The 17,486-nt window shown below is 57.5% G+C and overlaps 1 protein-coding gene across 2 annotated transcripts in view; it reads right to left on the minus strand.

Moving 5' to 3' along the window:
* Positions 1-8,022: 8,022 nt before the first annotated feature.
* Positions 8,023-17,486, minus strand: part of LOC111150126 (anoctamin 1) — a 78,777-nt gene continuing 69,313 nt past the window's right edge. For both annotated transcript variants that reach the window (XM_022507501.1, XM_022507499.1), the window contains 4 exons: positions 16,889-16,941; positions 14,758-14,942; positions 11,159-11,264; positions 8,023-9,578 (listed from right to left, as the gene is read on the minus strand). In XM_022507501.1, coding sequence (XP_022363209.1) covers positions 9,336-9,578; positions 11,159-11,264; positions 14,758-14,942; positions 16,889-16,941 — 587 coding nt within the window. In that variant the 3' untranslated portion in view covers positions 8,023-9,335. The remainder of the gene's footprint in view (positions 9,579-11,158; positions 11,265-14,757; positions 14,943-16,888; positions 16,942-17,486) is intronic.

The raw sequence follows: 17,486 nt of genomic DNA on the forward strand, positions 1-17,486 counted from the left end.
GGGAGGCGTATTTTGTCCCTGAGCTCTTCTGTGTCCTGAACCTCAGCTGGGCTGGAACAGCTCCCGCGGATTCCCTCCTTGGTGCTTTTGCCCACGCTGTCCTGTCACCGGAGTGACCCCACTGCGTCTACCCTTCACCCGGGCTTCCAACTACAATTCCCTCCTTTACGCTGACCTGTGCCAAGGTCCCCAGACAGCAGGGACCGTGCCAGGCACAGGTCCCCGGATCCCAACCTAGGCTGGTGCATGTGGTAGTGGCCCAGGGAATGGCCAGGTCTCAGCTCTGCCCCCCACGTCCGGCCTCGCCTCCATCTTTCCTGGGGGGCTTCCTGTGTACCCCATGCATCTGGCCAGCAGGTGGGGCCCCACAGGTCTGGCCATCTCTGCTGGCCTGCCCAGCATCCAGTACCCACCCCCGAGTCAGAGCATCCCAGTTTCCTGAGGGACCTCTTCATTCTCTACGCATGACCCCACATCCTGGCACACGCCCCAGCTCTAGCCCCTACCCCCTGCCAACAGCGTTTTATTTAGGGATGGGCATGTGATCCACGGCAGGCCAGTGAGAACGGCAACTTCTGCTGACTACTGAGAAAGACGTTCCGCCACTGGGATGGCTGAGGTGACAGAGCGTCTTCACTGTCTAGCCAAACAACACAACCATGGAGGAAGGCAAAGCTGGGAGGCTGCACCAGAGCAGGGCCTGACGGCAAACTATAGGCCTGGATCCAGCCATGCCTGAAGCCGTCCTTGCCTTCTTAAGACTTGCCAGTGGCTACCCTGGCTTTTTTTTTTTCCCCTTGAAGCAAGTTTGAGATATTCTGTGACTTGCCCCTAAAAGAATCCTTGCTTGAACTAGGCTTTTCCCAGAAACCCACCACATGTGTCTTTCGGAAAGAAACGCTGAGAGCCATACCTGCAGATCTGTACCTCGTAGCCCAGGTCCAGGGGGTCATTGGGGGCCGTGCCGTTCTGGAAGTCGCTGACGTTGAAGGAGGAGAGGGTGTGGTTGACGAAGCCGTGCATGGTCCCATTCTCGCTGTACATGTAGAGGTACACCAGACGAGGGATGAAGTCGGACGTGAAGGAGATGACGAATGCCTGGGCCGGGGACAGGGCGGTGAGTGCAGACCCCCGGCTGGGTGCAGGAGGGGGACATGCCCCGAGGGAGCCAGGGTGGCCTTGGCCCTGGGGTGGTGCCATGTGACACTTTGCCTATGAGTCGGCAAGGGGGCCTGGGTGCAGGGAACAGGACATCCCTGAGCAGGAAGGCAGGGGGGCAAATGCAGCCTCTCACTGGCTGTGTGGCCTCGGCCACGTCACCTAACCTCTCTGTGCTCTGTGTGCCTCCCCTCCCTGGCCTACTTGAGAGGGTATGCGGGAGTGGAAAGAACTTAGTGAACAGTGAGGTTCGGACTCCAATCATCCTATCCCAGAGCCATCTCTGGGGACATCCAGCGTGCTGTCAACAAGAGCAGGGACCGGGGGCCTGGCCGCCTGGGGTAAGGTCCAGCCGGGCTGCTTTCTGGCAGTGTGGTTGTTGGGTAGGTCGGCTGACCTCTCTGTGCCTCGGCCGTCCTGTACGACGGGCAAGGACAGTCCCTTCCCTGAAGGCTGTGTGTGCACAAGGGGTGGATGTGTGTAAAGAGTGTAGAAGGGCCTGGAATATTCTAGAGGCTCGATAAAGGCTAGCTGCCATTACTGCTGTTGCTGGCTGTTCCCATGAGAGGTCCAGCTGGTTTCCAGCTGCTCACATCACCCCTGTGCTCCAGCTGGCTGTACCCCGTTCCCAGCTCACCCCCTCCCCCATCAAAATGTGTGCTACTGCCTTGGAGCTTTGCGCCCACCAGCCCAGGTCAGGAGAAGGAGCTGTCGCTGCCTAGTGTGCACGCTCTGCCCATCGCGGCCCTTTAACAGGGGTTCCAGAGCCTGGATTGGGCAGGGGGCTGCCCCCAGCAGGGGAGGCAGTGTCCCAGGGCTCTGAGAGTCTCTTCTCTGGGGCCGAGCGTCACCTCTTGTGCTGTGGGGCTGAGTCCCCAGACCCACAGGCCCCAGGCTGTGTCTGCTCCTGGGAGCGGCAGCCTGTGTGCGGAAGTCAGCTTCTGGGGGCTGGGGCTCAGCCTGCAGGCGGAGGGGTGAGGGTCACAGGCTGGGGGCACTGTGGACCTCCGAGGCTGTCTGACATTTGTTCGCACGGCTGGGGATCAGCCTTGGCTTTGAAGCGTGTGTGAGGGACCACTGGACCACTAAGCCCAGGGACATCCAGGACTCGGAAGAGCCACGCGGACCTGGATGGGTGGCCGCAGGGAAGGCAGTGGGCTGGTTCTCGTGACAGGCCCCTGCCCTCCTAACCTGCAGGGACAGGGGCAGGGGCAGGAGAGGCTGTGGCAGGAGTGTGTGGACGAGGGGCTGAGGAGGAGGGCTGCCCGGGCGAAGCTGAGCAGGGAAGCAAAGTCCTCAGCAAACTACGTGTGTGCAAGAGGAGGCCGGAGGGCTTCTGCCCCTCATCTCCATGTTTCTGCATTTCCTGAACCTTTAAAGAACAGGCACGTATTTCATACAAAGCGATAAAGGTAACCTCTAAAAATAAGAGCAGAATGATTGCTAAAGAGGAGTTTCTTTCTCTCTCTCTCTTGTATCCTCAGGACTCTGGGGAGGGAGCGGACTTAGGGGCCAGGGTGGGCGTGGCAGAGAAGTCTGCTCAAGGTTATAGAAGAAGGTCAAGGACAATGTGTCGTTCCCACCCACAGTTCGTCCCAACCCCTCCGTATGACCAAGGGACGTGTCTGAACAGGAGATGCTTCCACCAGTCTGGGCGGCACTGAAGCAGGAGACAGAGACCCCACGTGGCTTCCCCGGGAGGGGCGTCCAGCTCCGTGGCCACCCAGTGGGCGCTCCTGGGCAGCAGAGGCCCCCGCAGCCACCCGGTGGGTAGGGAGCCTGCTTCCTCCTCTCTCTCTGCCTGCCTCTCTGCCTACTTGTGATCTCTGTCAAATAAATAAATAAAATCTTAAAAAAAATAAAAATAAAAGAGTCAGATGCTTAAAGGACTGAGCCACCCAGGAGCCCCTGTAAGGATTTACCTTTGCATGTCTAACCAGCCGCTTATACCTGGAATAAATCCCACTTGTTTGTGGCATATAATTCTTTTTCTATATGTTGTTGGATCTTCTTGTTAATATTTTGTTGTGGATTTTTCCATTTCAGTTCATAAGAGTAGTTTCCCCCTCCATTGTTTTTGGTTTGTTTCTGGTGTCACAGTAATCCTGGCCTCATAAAATAAGTTGCGAAACGTTCCCTCCTCTTCTCTTTTCTGGAGGAGATCATAAAAATTGACGTTAATTCTTCAGATGTTTGGTGGATTTCTCCAGCGGAACTATCTAGGCCTGAAGATTTTTTTTTTTTGAAATTTTAAATTATGAATTCAATTTCTTGCATGGTTATAAGGGCATTTAAGTTGTCTGTTTTATCTTGTTTGCGTTTCGGTAGTTGGTGTAGCTTTATGAAGAATTGCTTCTTTTTCCCCCTAAACTGTAGAAATCCATGAGCACAAAGTCACTTGTACCATTGCCTTGTTACATGTCTTAGTGTGGGCACCCACGCACATTTGCTTAAACCATACTTAATCTCCAAATAAAGACGATGAGGTCATAATTCCACCTCACACGATAAAATGCATCGTGAGTCCACCTGAAAATCATGCTAACGCCTTCCCCAGAACAGGAAGCAAAGGGCGGGAGGATGTATACTCGTCTCCTGACATCACACAGGTAAATACTGTGACGTGAAAGGAACAGTCCTGCGCTCTCAGGATATCAAGTCCATATATCTTATGCACATGATAAGGGGATGCGCGAGGAAAGAAAACAAAACACACGTGCAGACTCACAGGAAAATCAGGAGGAAACACTACACAAACACACCCCTTATTTTTGTAGTGGCAGGAGGCCCGGGGTCAGAGCTGGTGTTTGGTGTTTGTAACCATCTCCTTCCACTCCCCACCCACCTGACCTTTGCCTTCAGCAATCACCCCAGCTGCTTGTGGGTCTTAACCTGGTGGAGTGACTTAACCCCTTCCTTCCTGGAGGGTCTGGACCATTCGTAGTCCTGCCTGGCAGGGGTCGTTGTGGTTTCCCGTCGACCTCCACCCTAGGGTGCTGCAACTGTGTGACGCCCACAGGACCTGCTCTGGTCCAGACACTCTTCCTTCCTTCCCCCACTCCCCACATGGGAGCAGTGGTCCCATGTCCCGTGGCAACAGGGTCAGCCCCTCCCCCCCGCCAACACTGGACCTCCCTTCTCTGCCTGCTGGTTCGGGTGCCGGGGTGAGCAGTCTGGCTTCCCGTTTGCTGGAGTCACGGCCGTGTCTCTGACAGAAGCCTCCTCCCTCTGCCACGGAGACCTCAGCGCAGCAGAGCTCAAGGTCGTGGGGGCGGGAAGAGAAGGTTCTGCTAGTGGGGCACTAGGGGTGATAGTGAGGGTGCCCGGGCCATTTCCACCCCCTGATTCCTGGGCCCATGAATCCCAGCTCTGGAAGCCACGGCCCCAAACATGGGACGCTCACTCAGAGCACATAGGGCCTTCGGGGGGGACGCTGTCCTGGTGCTACAGGGTACCGCCCCCTCACTGGGGCTGGAACCAGCCTTCAAAAGGCCCTTCCGCTGTCCTGTCTGCCAGCTGCTGCAGGGTGGTGGGCCACGGGTCTCACTGAGACCAGTGAGAGCCGTGAGCGTGGACCTATGGCCCCACCTCATTTGCCATGGAGCGAGCTCCTGGTGGGACACGGGGACAGCAGATGAGGCATTCTGGAAGTCCATGATGTCGTTTTGGCGGGAGTCCACTTGTGGGGGAGGCAAATCTGTATCCCGAATGTGTGTCTGTTCCAGTAGGAACAGAGCCCGGCCCTTCCCACGATGGAGGCCGCCCAGGGACGTCAGCCCGCCAGCAGGTGGCTGGCTGGTCGCTATAGGAAGGGCTCCAGGTGAGGGCTTGGTGTGGGCATCCACCGCTGGCACATGGGGCACACAGTGGGGGCCAGAGCTGGGTGGGCGTTGGAGCGTGAAGTCCCTGCTGCTGAGCCACATGTGGCCTCCACCTCTGCCAGCACAGCCACTTTATGCCAGAGCCCAGGGGGCCATGGCCGGGGTGGCTGGGGAAGGGGCTGCCTGGTACCCCCAGAATGGGCCATCTACCCGCCTGATGATGAAAGACCGCTGGCGACCTCCCCCCGTGGTGGGCATTCACATGGGGCACAGATACCTACATTTTACCTGTCCACACACCTCTTCCCTAAATTCCCATGTCATCATTTTCCCAGTCATGGTCCTTCCGAGTCCCTGATTGTCCAGCCGAACCACTGGCCACAGCCACGAATCAGCCATGTAATATCACTTCTGGCCGTTTCTCCTTCCGAGCACGGTACACAAGCAGGCACACGACCCAAGTCCTGCCCCCCAGGGGACTCCCCTCCACCACATTCTCCGGGGACGTCCAGGGGGCAGGGGCTGGAGAGTGACAGCTGTCCACGCCAGGTGGCAGCTCCTGAGCATGGGCCAGACCCATCGGACAGCCGGGCCCGAGCCTCCTCTCCCCTGTCAGCTGACCGGAAGGGGGCCCCACAGACATACATGAATATACAAATATCTTGTTGAGTCCCTGATTCCGATTTTCTGTATGAATATCTAGAATTGGCATTGCTGGGTCATATGGTCAATCTGTTTTTAAGTGTTTGAGACGCTGCACCATGCTACATTCTCACCAGCCTCATCAATAGGGAAGGAGATGCCCCCAGGGCTGGTTTGGAGACAGTGGAGGGGCAAACACCTTGCACCTGTGCACACCTTGATTGTAGCCCAGCGAGGCCTGTGTTAGATGTTGGACTTACGGAAACATAAGATAATACACTGTGTTGTTTTAAGCCCTTAAGTTTGTGGCCGTTTGCCCCCAAAGCAACCAGAACATTAACACAGACCCCTCAGGCCACCGCTTTTTCTTCCCCAGTGCAGCTCCAGCAGGCAGCCAGCAGAGGGCAGCAGCCGCCGACGAGCAGAACTCCGCTCCCTGGTCAGTGGCTGGAAGCCAGGACCCTTGCTCAGGACTGGTCACCACCCGGTGAGGAGGGGTGACCAGAGGCTGCTGAGGGCTCGTGACATTCTGAGTCTTGGCTACAGGTGTGTGTGAAAGTCAATTGCACACGTAGGATGTACAGTTTTCTGGATGTCATACTGCAGTGAAAATGTGCTTGGGGGACGGGGAGAGCTGGGAGGGGGCCAGGGTTGGGGGTGAAGAGAAGGGGGACGAGAATGGAACACAGCAAATCAATTACTTGGCAGAGGGGAGTCATCAGACCTCAGCATCTACAAGGTTGCCTTTTTCCCGGGGATGCATCCCTGGCAGCCTCCTGGTGGGGGCAGCAGACACCAGCCCATCTGAGGAGGCCAGGTTAGAATGCCAGGGCGGGTCCAAGGCAGTGTTTCAGGCGCCAACCACTCCTCTGCCAAGAGCCGTGTCAGTGAGCAGTGGGTGGGCGCCTGCCGTGGACATATCTGTGGTCCAGAATGCATGAGAGCTTACCTTCCACATGCCCCCTTACCTCCTCCACCACTACGCCTGCCAGCTTGACTCTGAGGTCCACTCAGCTCAAAGGCAGAAAGGTCCACCCGGTCTCCTGCCTCCTTCCACGCCCTCTCCCCTCCACTCAGCTCTCTGCGCACTGCTGCCTCAGGGCCTTTGCACTGCCCTTCTGCTGCCTGATCTGTCCTGCCTTCTTCCATGATTTGACATCCTGGCTCCTTGTTGCTCAAGCCTCCATGGGCCTCCTGGGCCAATCATGTCACACTCTGTTCTACTTTATCAGCATCTCTTTCTGCCTCTGAAACTATCTGGTTCTGGGTCCGTTTTCTGGTTAGGCATCTCATACCCTCTGCAGGAAGCCTCTGCCCGTGGGGAGGAGGGAACGGTCTGCTCTGTCCACTGCTACGTGCTTGAACACTGCATGAGCGAATGTCTACACGGTCTGGGTGCCCGTCTTGGCATAGGTGCTCAGGAGCCCTGTGCCCGCGGGGAAGTTACCTCCCCACGCTGAGCTGCTCATCTGTCAGATGGGCCCTCGTGGGCTTCTGGGAGGGCTCATGGAGAGGGGCGGTCCCCGCAATGCTGCCTCCGGGTTCTGCCTTCATGTCTGGACTAAGGAAGTGGTTCCAAAACTTTGGGAGGACATCTAGGCGGCAGGTAACTAGGACGTTGGGAGTTTGAGATCCGCGGAGATGTTCCTGGGGACGCAGGAACGCGGGCACTAGGGGACGCCAAAGCTCTCCCTCGGCCCGGAGTGTGAGAAGCAGAACCGCCCGGAGGGGTTTCTAGGGACCGACCCCAGCTAGCAGGGCTGTGAGGCTTTGCAGGCGTTGGGTGTGAAAAGTATCTTTCTTTCGTGAAATAGTGCTGATTAGAAGTGGCAGTTTGAAAACGTGTCCCCACTGGCCCAAACGAAAACACTGGCAACCCTAGGTGTGTATCCAGGAGGACTGGGGATGTTTTAGGTCCATGGATTCCTAAGTGCCACCGTGCTGGGTTGGTGGGACCGGGGCGGGAACTGGAGGATGGAGGAAGATGGTGGGAAGGGGTGAGCACGACGCCCACCCCAGCATAAACGCAGGCACATGCACGTACACACACACACGCAGGTGTCCAAGGAAACACAGCCCATGCGTACGCACACGTGCACACACGCAAGCACAGACAGGCGCATGCATACACACACTCACAGAGAGACGTGGATGCCTGTGATCCCTCCCGAATTTGCAGCTCAGCCAGGAGGCTCTGGGGACAGCCTCTTGAGCTTCCCGGGGTGAAGGTCACAGGGACGGCGTTCGAGTGAAGACGGGGTTGTGTATCCAAATTTATTTAGTTGCATGAAGTTTCAGCCACGGTCTTGGTGAACTGGCGTACATTCACTTTTTTTTTTTTTTTTCAAAAAAAGAGTAGTTTCCATAAAAGGATTTTTGGTCATCACCTAATTTTTAATGCAGTATTTATATACAAAAAACCCCACTTCCAACTTCTTACTGTACAAGAGAAACTAGAAGCGTCAGACCCCATGACTATAGCAATGCCTATGGACGGCGGTCTGGGCTGGCGGCCGGAGGGGATGGCCTCACGCCGAGCGCACGTTCACGGCAAACGCATCTGTTTCTCCCCTCCCTTCGATGAGACATTTCTTTTTAGGTTTCTCTTGGAGCTCGAGAAATTTCAGACAATTGGTTAGTATAATGGCTGCAAATTTAGACCACTCTTGTCATCTGTGAGACTCGTTTTTACAAGCTTTAAAATGGTAACTGTCCCACAGTCACATTCCTGTAAGTAAAAATATAGAGAAGTATTACCAAAATAGAAGCCTTTATTAATAAAAATCTTTGGTAGTAACAGTGTTTTTTAAATTCCTCGCGATGATATTTGGTTAACTAATAAAATAAACTCCTTCCACCTTGGAGCGACAGAGAAAAACCCTCAAGTCCACCCTAGAACTGATTTTTTAAAAAAAATCCCAATAAATATTCTAAAGCTGTGACTGTTTTCCCGATGCCTTAAGATTTCGTGGAACCTGAAGCCGTCTTTAGAAATGCCTCTGGGGTCCTCTCTCTCTCTGCTCATTTTCTGCCCACCTGCTTTTCTTTCTTCTTCTTTTTTTCTGTCCCACCAAGCAGATGGCCAGTTCTGAGGCTGGCTCATGGTGGAGGGGCAGGTGTGGGGCTGACAGTGGGGACCCTGACGGTGCGGGCCACCCACTGTCCCGAGGGACACCTGCGCCCCAAGGTTCTCCAACAGTAAATTCTGAGCTCACAGGCCCTCTCCTTCTGGCCAGAGGGTCTCTCAGTTTCTGAACTAATGGAAAACAGAAGATGAAAAGCCAGCTGACTTCTCCGACCTGCGGTAGGTGAGCCTTCTGGAACCGGTGTCAACCTCGTTGTTCCGTTCTCCCTCTAAGACTGCACGATGTTTATCCAATGCTTTGCAACACCATCTCGACTCTCTCTAAAGGCATCGGGCAGATTAGAAAAGATGCTTTCTGGAGGCCTCTGCTCACCTTCCACGGCAAAGGAGACCCAAGGTTCCCAAGGATTGTTTCTGCAAAGCGACCGTATTCCTGCGCGTTCTCACCCTATCCCCAGCGATCATTTTGATTAAACTTGAATACTAAAGATAAAAAAATTCCCTGCATATGGTTTTGTGCAAAACGAGGAGAAGAGAAACAGGAAAATGACAGAAGAATGTTGTCCTATCGGAAGGTGGTCTTCCACCGGCTGGGGGAGGGTGCCCAGTGGCCGGGAGGCCAGGGGCAGCTACAGGGCACCCCCAGGGTACTCGGGGCTGTCCAGGCAGGCTTTGGGGCCGTGGTTGTTGCACGGCTCGTCCTTCTTCCGGTCCTTCTCCATCCAGGTGTCGAGCAGCTGCTGCTTGCCCTGCTCCTCCCGCATGAACAGCTCCACCATCAGCACCTTCTCCTTGTGCACCTGCTGGCTGATGTCCTTGGGGATGTCTGGGATGACCCAGTCCACGAAGTCGCTCATGAACATGACCAGGTTCTGGAAGGAGAGTCAGTGTGTGAGGGTGGGGAGGAGGACAGCAGGAGGTGCTCCCCACCTTCCCTGCACCTGCCTCCACTCCCACCTGCCTTTCACCACACCTGTCTCTGCTGTCCCCCACCCCCGACCTCCCTACCACCCCCCTCCACTGTGCCCACCCCATCACTCCCAGCCTGCGACCCGAGACACACAGTTTGGACTCCCTTGGCCTCGGTTTCCCCCAAGGTATAAATGAGGCAGGAAAGTGGCCAGCTAGCCCTCCAGAAACCTTTGCTCACTTCTATTATGAACCGGAGCTCAGTAAATGGCAGTTTCTGAATAATTCTGACTCACTGGTCTGGGAAGCTTAAGCGATGATTGGATTGGTCACGCATCACCAAATACAGTAAGTACCGGGCTTTAAGGAAAATAGAATAGAAATAGCATGAAAGCCGGGTGGAACTTGGTGTCTGATGATGCCACAGGCCCTTCTCCAGTTTGCAAGGGCTCCCAGGGCCACCCCGCAAGTCTGCTCCCTCCCTGGAGAAATTTCTAGTGCATGGAGAGCAAATGGTCGGCTTTTACAGAAGAACTGAAATCTATTTTTAAAACTTCTGTCCCGTGATCCCTTGTCAGCATATCTGGCTGTTCGTTACCTGGTGGACTGTGCTGGTGCCTCCCAGCCCCCAGCTGTGGCTACTGAGGCTCACAGCTGCCTTCTTTCTAGGGAACCCCCTCCCGCCTGGCTCTTGGTCTGAACAGACTACGGCCCATGCCCAACCAACATGGGCAGACCAAAGGGGTTCTCTTGCATCCAGGTGGGCCTGGGTGTGTGCTGGGATAACCCACTTGCACCAAATCCTTGCCTCAGGCTCTGCTTCTGGTAAACTCAGCCTCAGACACTTGTTTCCAAACACTTGTTTGCAGAGTGTTATGGAAAGCTGACAGGTGAGGCAACAGAGGGGTGGAGGTCCCACCAGCAGCCACACTCTCTGTAAAGGGCAGTGCTGGGGCTTGAACTCAGTCCCTAGGATTCCAGGTGCAAGAGGTACCTGAGTAAAAGGGACTTTGACTGGGCCCATGTGGTTAAGGGATGCTCCCCCAGCTCTGGGACTACAGCTGCTGCAGACAGCAGCCTGGTCCCCAGTCTTGGGTCCTGTCCCCTGGGAATCACTTTGGCCTCTGAGTTATTTGTTGTCCCCTCCCCAGAGACCAGGCAAGGCTGGGTGCTCTGTTCCCTGGCTGGGGGCTGGAGTCAGCCCGGAACCCACTCCCCTCCTCCTGCCTGTACTGGTCCTGTCCTCGGGTTGTCTCCAGCTACAGAGGTGGTGAGAACCCGAGCTGGGTCTCCCTTCCTCCCTGTCTCCTTCAGTAAAGACCACTCGTATCTAACTAGGCCTGCCTTCCCCAGAGAGGTCCAAATCCCACCGCTGGTACTGGCCCAGGCTTCCCTCTGCCCTCCTGGGACCTGTCCGCCAGGCCTCTAGGCCTCCCAACGCCCCCAACACGGGCCACCTCCTGCCTTCTGACCCCGTTCTGGGCTCAGAGCGCTTCCTCAATGCCCGCTTCCCAAACCTCCAGGAAACGAGGGCCTGCCGCACCTGGAAGACAATGACGAAAGCCAGCCGGGCCGCCAGCACGGCCCAGAAGTCCTTGGAGATGTCGTACTTGTGCTCTGACCATGGGGGCTCCCGGTAATCTTTGTACCTGCAGAGATGGACAGGAATCAGCCGGGGGTTGGGGGGTCTTCAAGCAGAACCAGGGATCATTCCTGGTGCCCCACGTCCCTGAGCTAGCAGCAAGAAAGCCCACCCTGGCCTCCTTCCCCTCTTCCCGCTGCAGCTTCCCGGCTCTTCCCTCCTTATCCACACACGACACCTGTCCGCGCCGCTCCCTGATGTAGCATCATGGACGCTGCCCATTGACTTCCCGCCGGGGCAGACACCCTCCCCGTGGGGACCTCCCACTGACCCTCGCTCTATGGAAAGCGGCTTCCTTGCTTGCCTGTCCACTGCCTGCCAGCATACACTGTCCCCCTCCAGAGTGCCCCGTCCCTGTCCCCTTCTCAGAGGTCCTGAGATGACCAATCTGTGGGAGCAGGGCAAGGATGACAACCAGGGTCCTGTCACTTCACAGGCCCTCTGACTGTGCCCTGAATTCTGGGGACGCTGTTGGCTTTACTGGGGCTGACCTGTGTTACACAGCAGAAAGCTCCCCAAAGCCGCCAGAATAAGCTTGAGGCAGGGGCAGTTTCTGGGGTTGGGGTGGCAGTTCATCCCCGCTGGTCGCTGAGGTCCAGTGGTGGGGGGACCAGAAGAGGGGTCATCTGGCTCTGGGGGCACAGCCCTGGCCTGACCCCAGAACAGTGACCACCTTGCTGTGTGTTCTCGTGCAGTGGCTCAGCCTCTCTGGGCCTCGGTCCGGCGTCCTCTCAGTCACAGGAGAAGCATTTAGTGAGTCGCTATTATCTTCCAGCTCCCATTTCAAGGGAGCACATTCAGGAACACACAACAGAGAGGGCCCTTCGCCCACAGAACCTTACTTGTGGAGGGAGCTGGATGGGAGCCTCTAAGGAGCTGCTGGGTGCTAAGCTGCCAGGCCAGAGATAGGATCGATCTCTCTGGGAACGATCCTATCTGGGTACCAGCGGCAGAGTGACATAGGACTTGTCCAACCTGCTCTGTGATGGGAACAGGCAGCCCCTGCTCTCCCAGCGTCAGATGCCATGTACACGCGTTCCTTCCTTTTCTTTCTGTGCTTATGGCCAGCTGCACTGGGATGCAAGGAAATATGCGTGGGTCACCTGGCAGACTCCTAGGCATCCCTCAAAGCCCGCTTAGGCCTGTCCAGAGGCCACCTCCCACCACCTGCACTGACCTCGATCAGAGACGATCTAACGTTTTCCTTGCTTAGCTCTGGTACCCAGCCTGCCTGTGCCCCTGGGGAGGGTCATAATGACCTCTCTGGGGGTGGCTCCGGGGATTAGAGGAGAGAAGGCCTGCCTCAGCATAGATGTAAATGGTAGCCAGCCACAACTGGAGCTCTGAGCAGTGCTCTGCCTCTCCCCACACCCATCGCCCCAGGCTGGGCTGGGTGCTGTGCCTCCTGCCACCAATTTCTGCGAGAGGCACCTTGCCTGGGCGCAGCTGGTGAGGGCCCGGAGCTCCCAGACCTGCGCTGCTGGATCTTGGCCAGTGGAGCGGGGAGGGCCTGGCTGGAGCCCGAATCCCAGGGAGTGGGCTGGTCTGATCCGCGGTCTTCCGACTCCGCGGGGGTGAAAGCTACAAGACGCTTATAAATGGGTCTTGGCTGTGAGCCTGGCCTCTCCCCCACATGGCCAGGACCCTGGGCTGATGCATGGGACAGAGATGGAGCTGCTTCCTTAGCCAACGTCTGGGACCCAACGTCCGGCTCTTGGAAACCAAGGCTAACCGTGTAAATACCAACGCTGACATTCCAGAGGAAATTTCTAGTAAGATGACCACACATCTCCTGTCTTCTTTGCTTGTAATTATTCATCCTCCAAAATGGATTTTTAGCAAAGTAGGTCAAGTGTGTACATTTAGCCTGAACCGTCGAGATGATGCAGGGAGAGCGTCGGGGCCGCGGAAGGAGAGGGGTCTGGCGCAGAAGCCCAGGGGTGAGGGGTCGCCTGTCTGCGCCAGCCTGGAGTGTGCGTCTGCTGAAGGATGGGGGCGGGTGTCTGTGGGTCCCTTCTCTGCACTTCCGGCTCCCAGGCTGTCCCCTCTCTGAGATGACCACACCGGAGTGATTTTTGGGCCCATTTAGGTGCATGTGGAAGTGTGTGGGCGGGTGGGATTCGGGAAGCTGGAGCCGGGTTGGGGTGCGGGCCTTGCGGTGTCACGCACCCTATCTAGCTGGCAGACGCGGCTCTAACTCGTTCCTTCCCCCGGCTGCACCTGGGCCCAGAGCAGGTGCCGCCCCCGCCCTGACACAGAAGAGAACACCGTGTCCTTGCACCGGAGTGGCTCCGGGCCCCGCAGGGATGCCTGCTGTGTGCAGTGCTGCGGGGAGCACCGGAGCCGGGACGCCTGCTTCCCTTTTCCCCATGGCTCCGGGAGGCGGGGCGTTTTCCATTTCTTGGGAACGTCTTGCCACTGCAAGCTGCTTCTTGTTGCTCAGTACCCTAGACACTAGCAGGTGCCCCCTCTCCCCTTTCCTCGGTCAAGGTGACAGAGATCTACCAGCCAGCCTCAGGGAACCACGTGCCAAGGAGCCAGCAGGCCTCCCGGAGCCGGAGGGACCGCGTTTTACCGCACGGGCTCTGGGAGGCGTATTTTGTCCCTGAGCTCTTCTGTGTCCTGAACCTCAGCTGGGCTGGAACAGCTCCCGCGGATTCCCTCCTTGGTGCTTTTGCCCACGCTGTCCTGTCACCGGAGTGACCCCACTGCGTCTACCCTTCACCCGGGCTTCCAACTACAATTCCCTCCTTTACGCTGACCTGTGCCAAGGTCCCCAGACAGCAGGGACCGTGCCAGGCACAGGTCCCCGGATCCCAACCTAGGCTGGTGCATGTGGTAGTGGCCCAGGGAATGGCCAGGTCTCAGCTCTGCCCCCCACGTCCGGCCTCGCCTCCATCTTTCCTGGGGGGCTTCCTGTGTACCCCATGCATCTGGCCAGCAGGTGGGGCCCCACAGGTCTGGCCATCTCTGCTGGCCTGCCCAGCATCCAGTACCCACCCCCGAGTCAGAGCATCCCAGTTTCCTGAGGGACCTCTTCATTCTCTACGCATGACCCCACATCCTGGCACACGCCCCAGCTCTAGCCCCTACCCCCTGCCAACAGCGTTTTATTTAGGGATGGGCATGTGATCCACGGCAGGCCAGTGAGAACGGCAACTTCTGCTGACTACTGAGAAAGACGTTCCGCCACTGGGATGGCTGAGGTGACAGAGCGTCTTCACTGTCTAGCCAAACAACACAACCATGGAGGAAGGCAAAGCTGGGAGGCTGCACCAGAGCAGGGCCTGACGGCAAACTATAGGCCTGGATCCAGCCATGCCTGAAGCCGTCCTTGCCTTCTTAAGACTTGCCAGTGGCTACCCTGGCTTTTTTTTTTTCCCCTTGAAGCAAGTTTGAGATATTCTGTGACTTGCCCCTAAAAGAATCCTTGCTTGAACTAGGCTTTTCCCAGAAACCCACCACATGTGTCTTTCGGAAAGAAACGCTGAGAGCCATACCTGCAGATCTGTACCTCGTAGCCCAGGTCCAGGGGGTCATTGGGGGCCGTGCCGTTCTGGAAGTCGCTGACGTTGAAGGAGGAGAGGGTGTGGTTGACGAAGCCGTGCATGGTCCCATTCTCGCTGTACATGTAGAGGTACACCAGACGAGGGATGAAGTCGGACGTGAAGGAGATGACGAATGCCTGGGCCGGGGACAGGGCGGTGAGTGCAGACCCCCGGCTGGGTGCAGGAGGGGGACATGCCCCGAGGGAGCCAGGGTGGCCTTGGCCCTGGGGTGGTGCCATGTGACACTTTGCCTATGAGTCGGCAAGGGGGCCTGGGTGCAGGGAACAGGACATCCCTGAGCAGGAAGGCAGGGGGGCAAATGCAGCCTCTCACTGGCTGTGTGGCCTCGGCCACGTCACCTAACCTCTCTGTGCTCTGTGTGCCTCCCCTCCCTGGCCTACTTGAGAGGGTATGCGGGAGTGGAAAGAACTTAGTGAACAGTGAGGTTCGGACTCCAATCATCCTATCCCAGAGCCATCTCTGGGGACATCCAGCGTGCTGTCAACAAGAGCAGGGACCGGGGGCCTGGCCGCCTGGGGTAAGGTCCAGCCGGGCTGCTTTCTGGCAGTGTGGTTGTTGGGTAGGTCGGCTGACCTCTCTGTGCCTCGGCCGTCCTGTACGACGGGCAAGGACAGTCCCTTCCCTGAAGGCTGTGTGTGCACAAGGGGTGGATGTGTGTAAAGAGTGTAGAAGGGCCTGGAATATTCTAGAGGCTCGATAAAGGCTAGCTGCCATTACTGCTGTTGCTGGCTGTTCCCATGAGAGGTCCAGCTGGTTTCCAGCTGCTCACATCACCCCTGTGCTCCAGCTGGCTGTACCCCGTTCCCAGCTCACCCCCTCCCCCATCAAAATGTGTGCTACTGCCTTGGAGCTTTGCGCCCACCAGCCCAGGTCAGGAGAAGGAGCTGTCGCTGCCTAGTGTGCACGCTCTGCCCATCGCGGCCCTTTAACAGGGGTTCCAGAGCCTGGATTGGGCAGGGGGCTGCCCCCAGCAGGGGAGGCAGTGTCCCAGGGCTCTGAGAGTCTCTTCTCTGGGGCCGAGCGTCACCTCTTGTGCTGTGGGGCTGAGTCCCCAGACCCACAGGCCCCAGGCTGTGTCTGCTCCTGGGAGCGGCAGCCTGTGTGCGGAAGTCAGCTTCTGGGGGCTGGGGCTCAGCCTGCAGGCGGAGGGGTGAGGGTCACAGGCTGGGGGCACTGTGGACCTCCGAGGCTGTCTGACATTTGTTCGCACGGCTGGGGATCAGCCTTGGCTTTGAAGCGTGTGTGAGGGACCACTGGACCACTAAGCCCAGGGACATCCAGGACTCGGAAGAGCCACGCGGACCTGGATGGGTGGCCGCAGGGAAGGCAGTGGGCTGGTTCTCGTGACAGGCCCCTGCCCTCCTAACCTGCAGGGACAGGGGCAGGGGCAGGAGAGGCTGTGGCAGGAGTGTGTGGACGAGGGGCTGAGGAGGAGGGCTGCCCGGGCGAAGCTGAGCAGGGAAGCAAAGTCCTCAGCAAACTACGTGTGTGCAAGAGGAGGCCGGAGGGCTTCTGCCCCTCATCTCCATGTTTCTGCATTTCCTGAACCTTTAAAGAACAGGCACGTATTTCATACAAAGCGATAAAGGTAACCTCTAAAAATAAGAGCAGAATGATTGCTAAAGAGGAGTTTCTTTCTCTCTCTCTCTTGTATCCTCAGGACTCTGGGGAGGGAGCGGACTTAGGGGCCAGGGTGGGCGTGGCAGAGAAGTCTGCTCAAGGTTATAGAAGAAGGTCAAGGACAATGTGTCGTTCCCACCCACAGTTCGTCCCAACCCCTCCGTATGACCAAGGGACGTGTCTGAACAGGAGATGCTTCCACCAGTCTGGGCGGCACTGAAGCAGGAGACAGAGACCCCACGTGGCTTCCCCGGGAGGGGCGTCCAGCTCCGTGGCCACCCAGTGGGCGCTCCTGGGCAGCAGAGGCCCCCGCAGCCACCCGGTGGGTGCTCCTGGGCAGCAGAGGCCCCCGCGGCCACCCGGTGGGCGCTCCTGGGCAGCAGAGGCCCCCGCGGCCACCCGGTGGGCGCTCCTGGGCAGCAGAGGCCCCCGCGTCACTTACATTGATGATAACAGCCAGTTTCCCGACGCCTCTGAGGATATTGTACCAGATTCCTGGGGAAAGAGGAGCACAGTGTCGGGCCGGCTCAGCCCCGGGCTGTCAGGACCCCCGGCTAGCAGGTGAGAGGGGCCGGCTTGGTCCCCTCCCCGGTGGTCAGATGCGTGGAACGAGCAGATGTTGAAGGGCTCGGGGGGAGGGGACCCCGGCTGGTGACAGCGCCTCGTCCACTCCTGGCTCCGCAGGTGTTCAGAGCCAAACTGTCACTTCTCCAAGGGGTGCTTCGAATCAGCCGCTCCCTGAGCGGTTCCTGAACCCGAAACCTTAGACGAAGTCCCCAGAGGGACAAAGATTCCATTTGGATGTGGTTCCTGCCCAAAACGGTCCACATAGGAGCGGAGACCAAGCCCGGGAGGCTTCCGTGTCCTGCACCGTTGCTCTGGGACCGGGAGACCGAATTCAGGGATGGGTCCCTAAATGTATGTCCCAGATCCAAGAGCAATGCCAGGGCCCTGGGTGGGGGACGCTGGGGTCATGACCTGAGCATAATGATTCGACGGCCGTGAGGCGCAGGACAACTCCTGTCTGTGTGCCCCCCGTT

This window comes from Enhydra lutris, unplaced genomic scaffold (genome assembly GCF_002288905.1).
Source record: "Enhydra lutris kenyoni isolate GAN:26980312 unplaced genomic scaffold, ASM228890v2 scaffoldscaffold22, whole genome shotgun sequence".
Classification (NCBI taxonomy): Eukaryota; Metazoa; Chordata; class Mammalia; order Carnivora; family Mustelidae; genus Enhydra; species Enhydra lutris.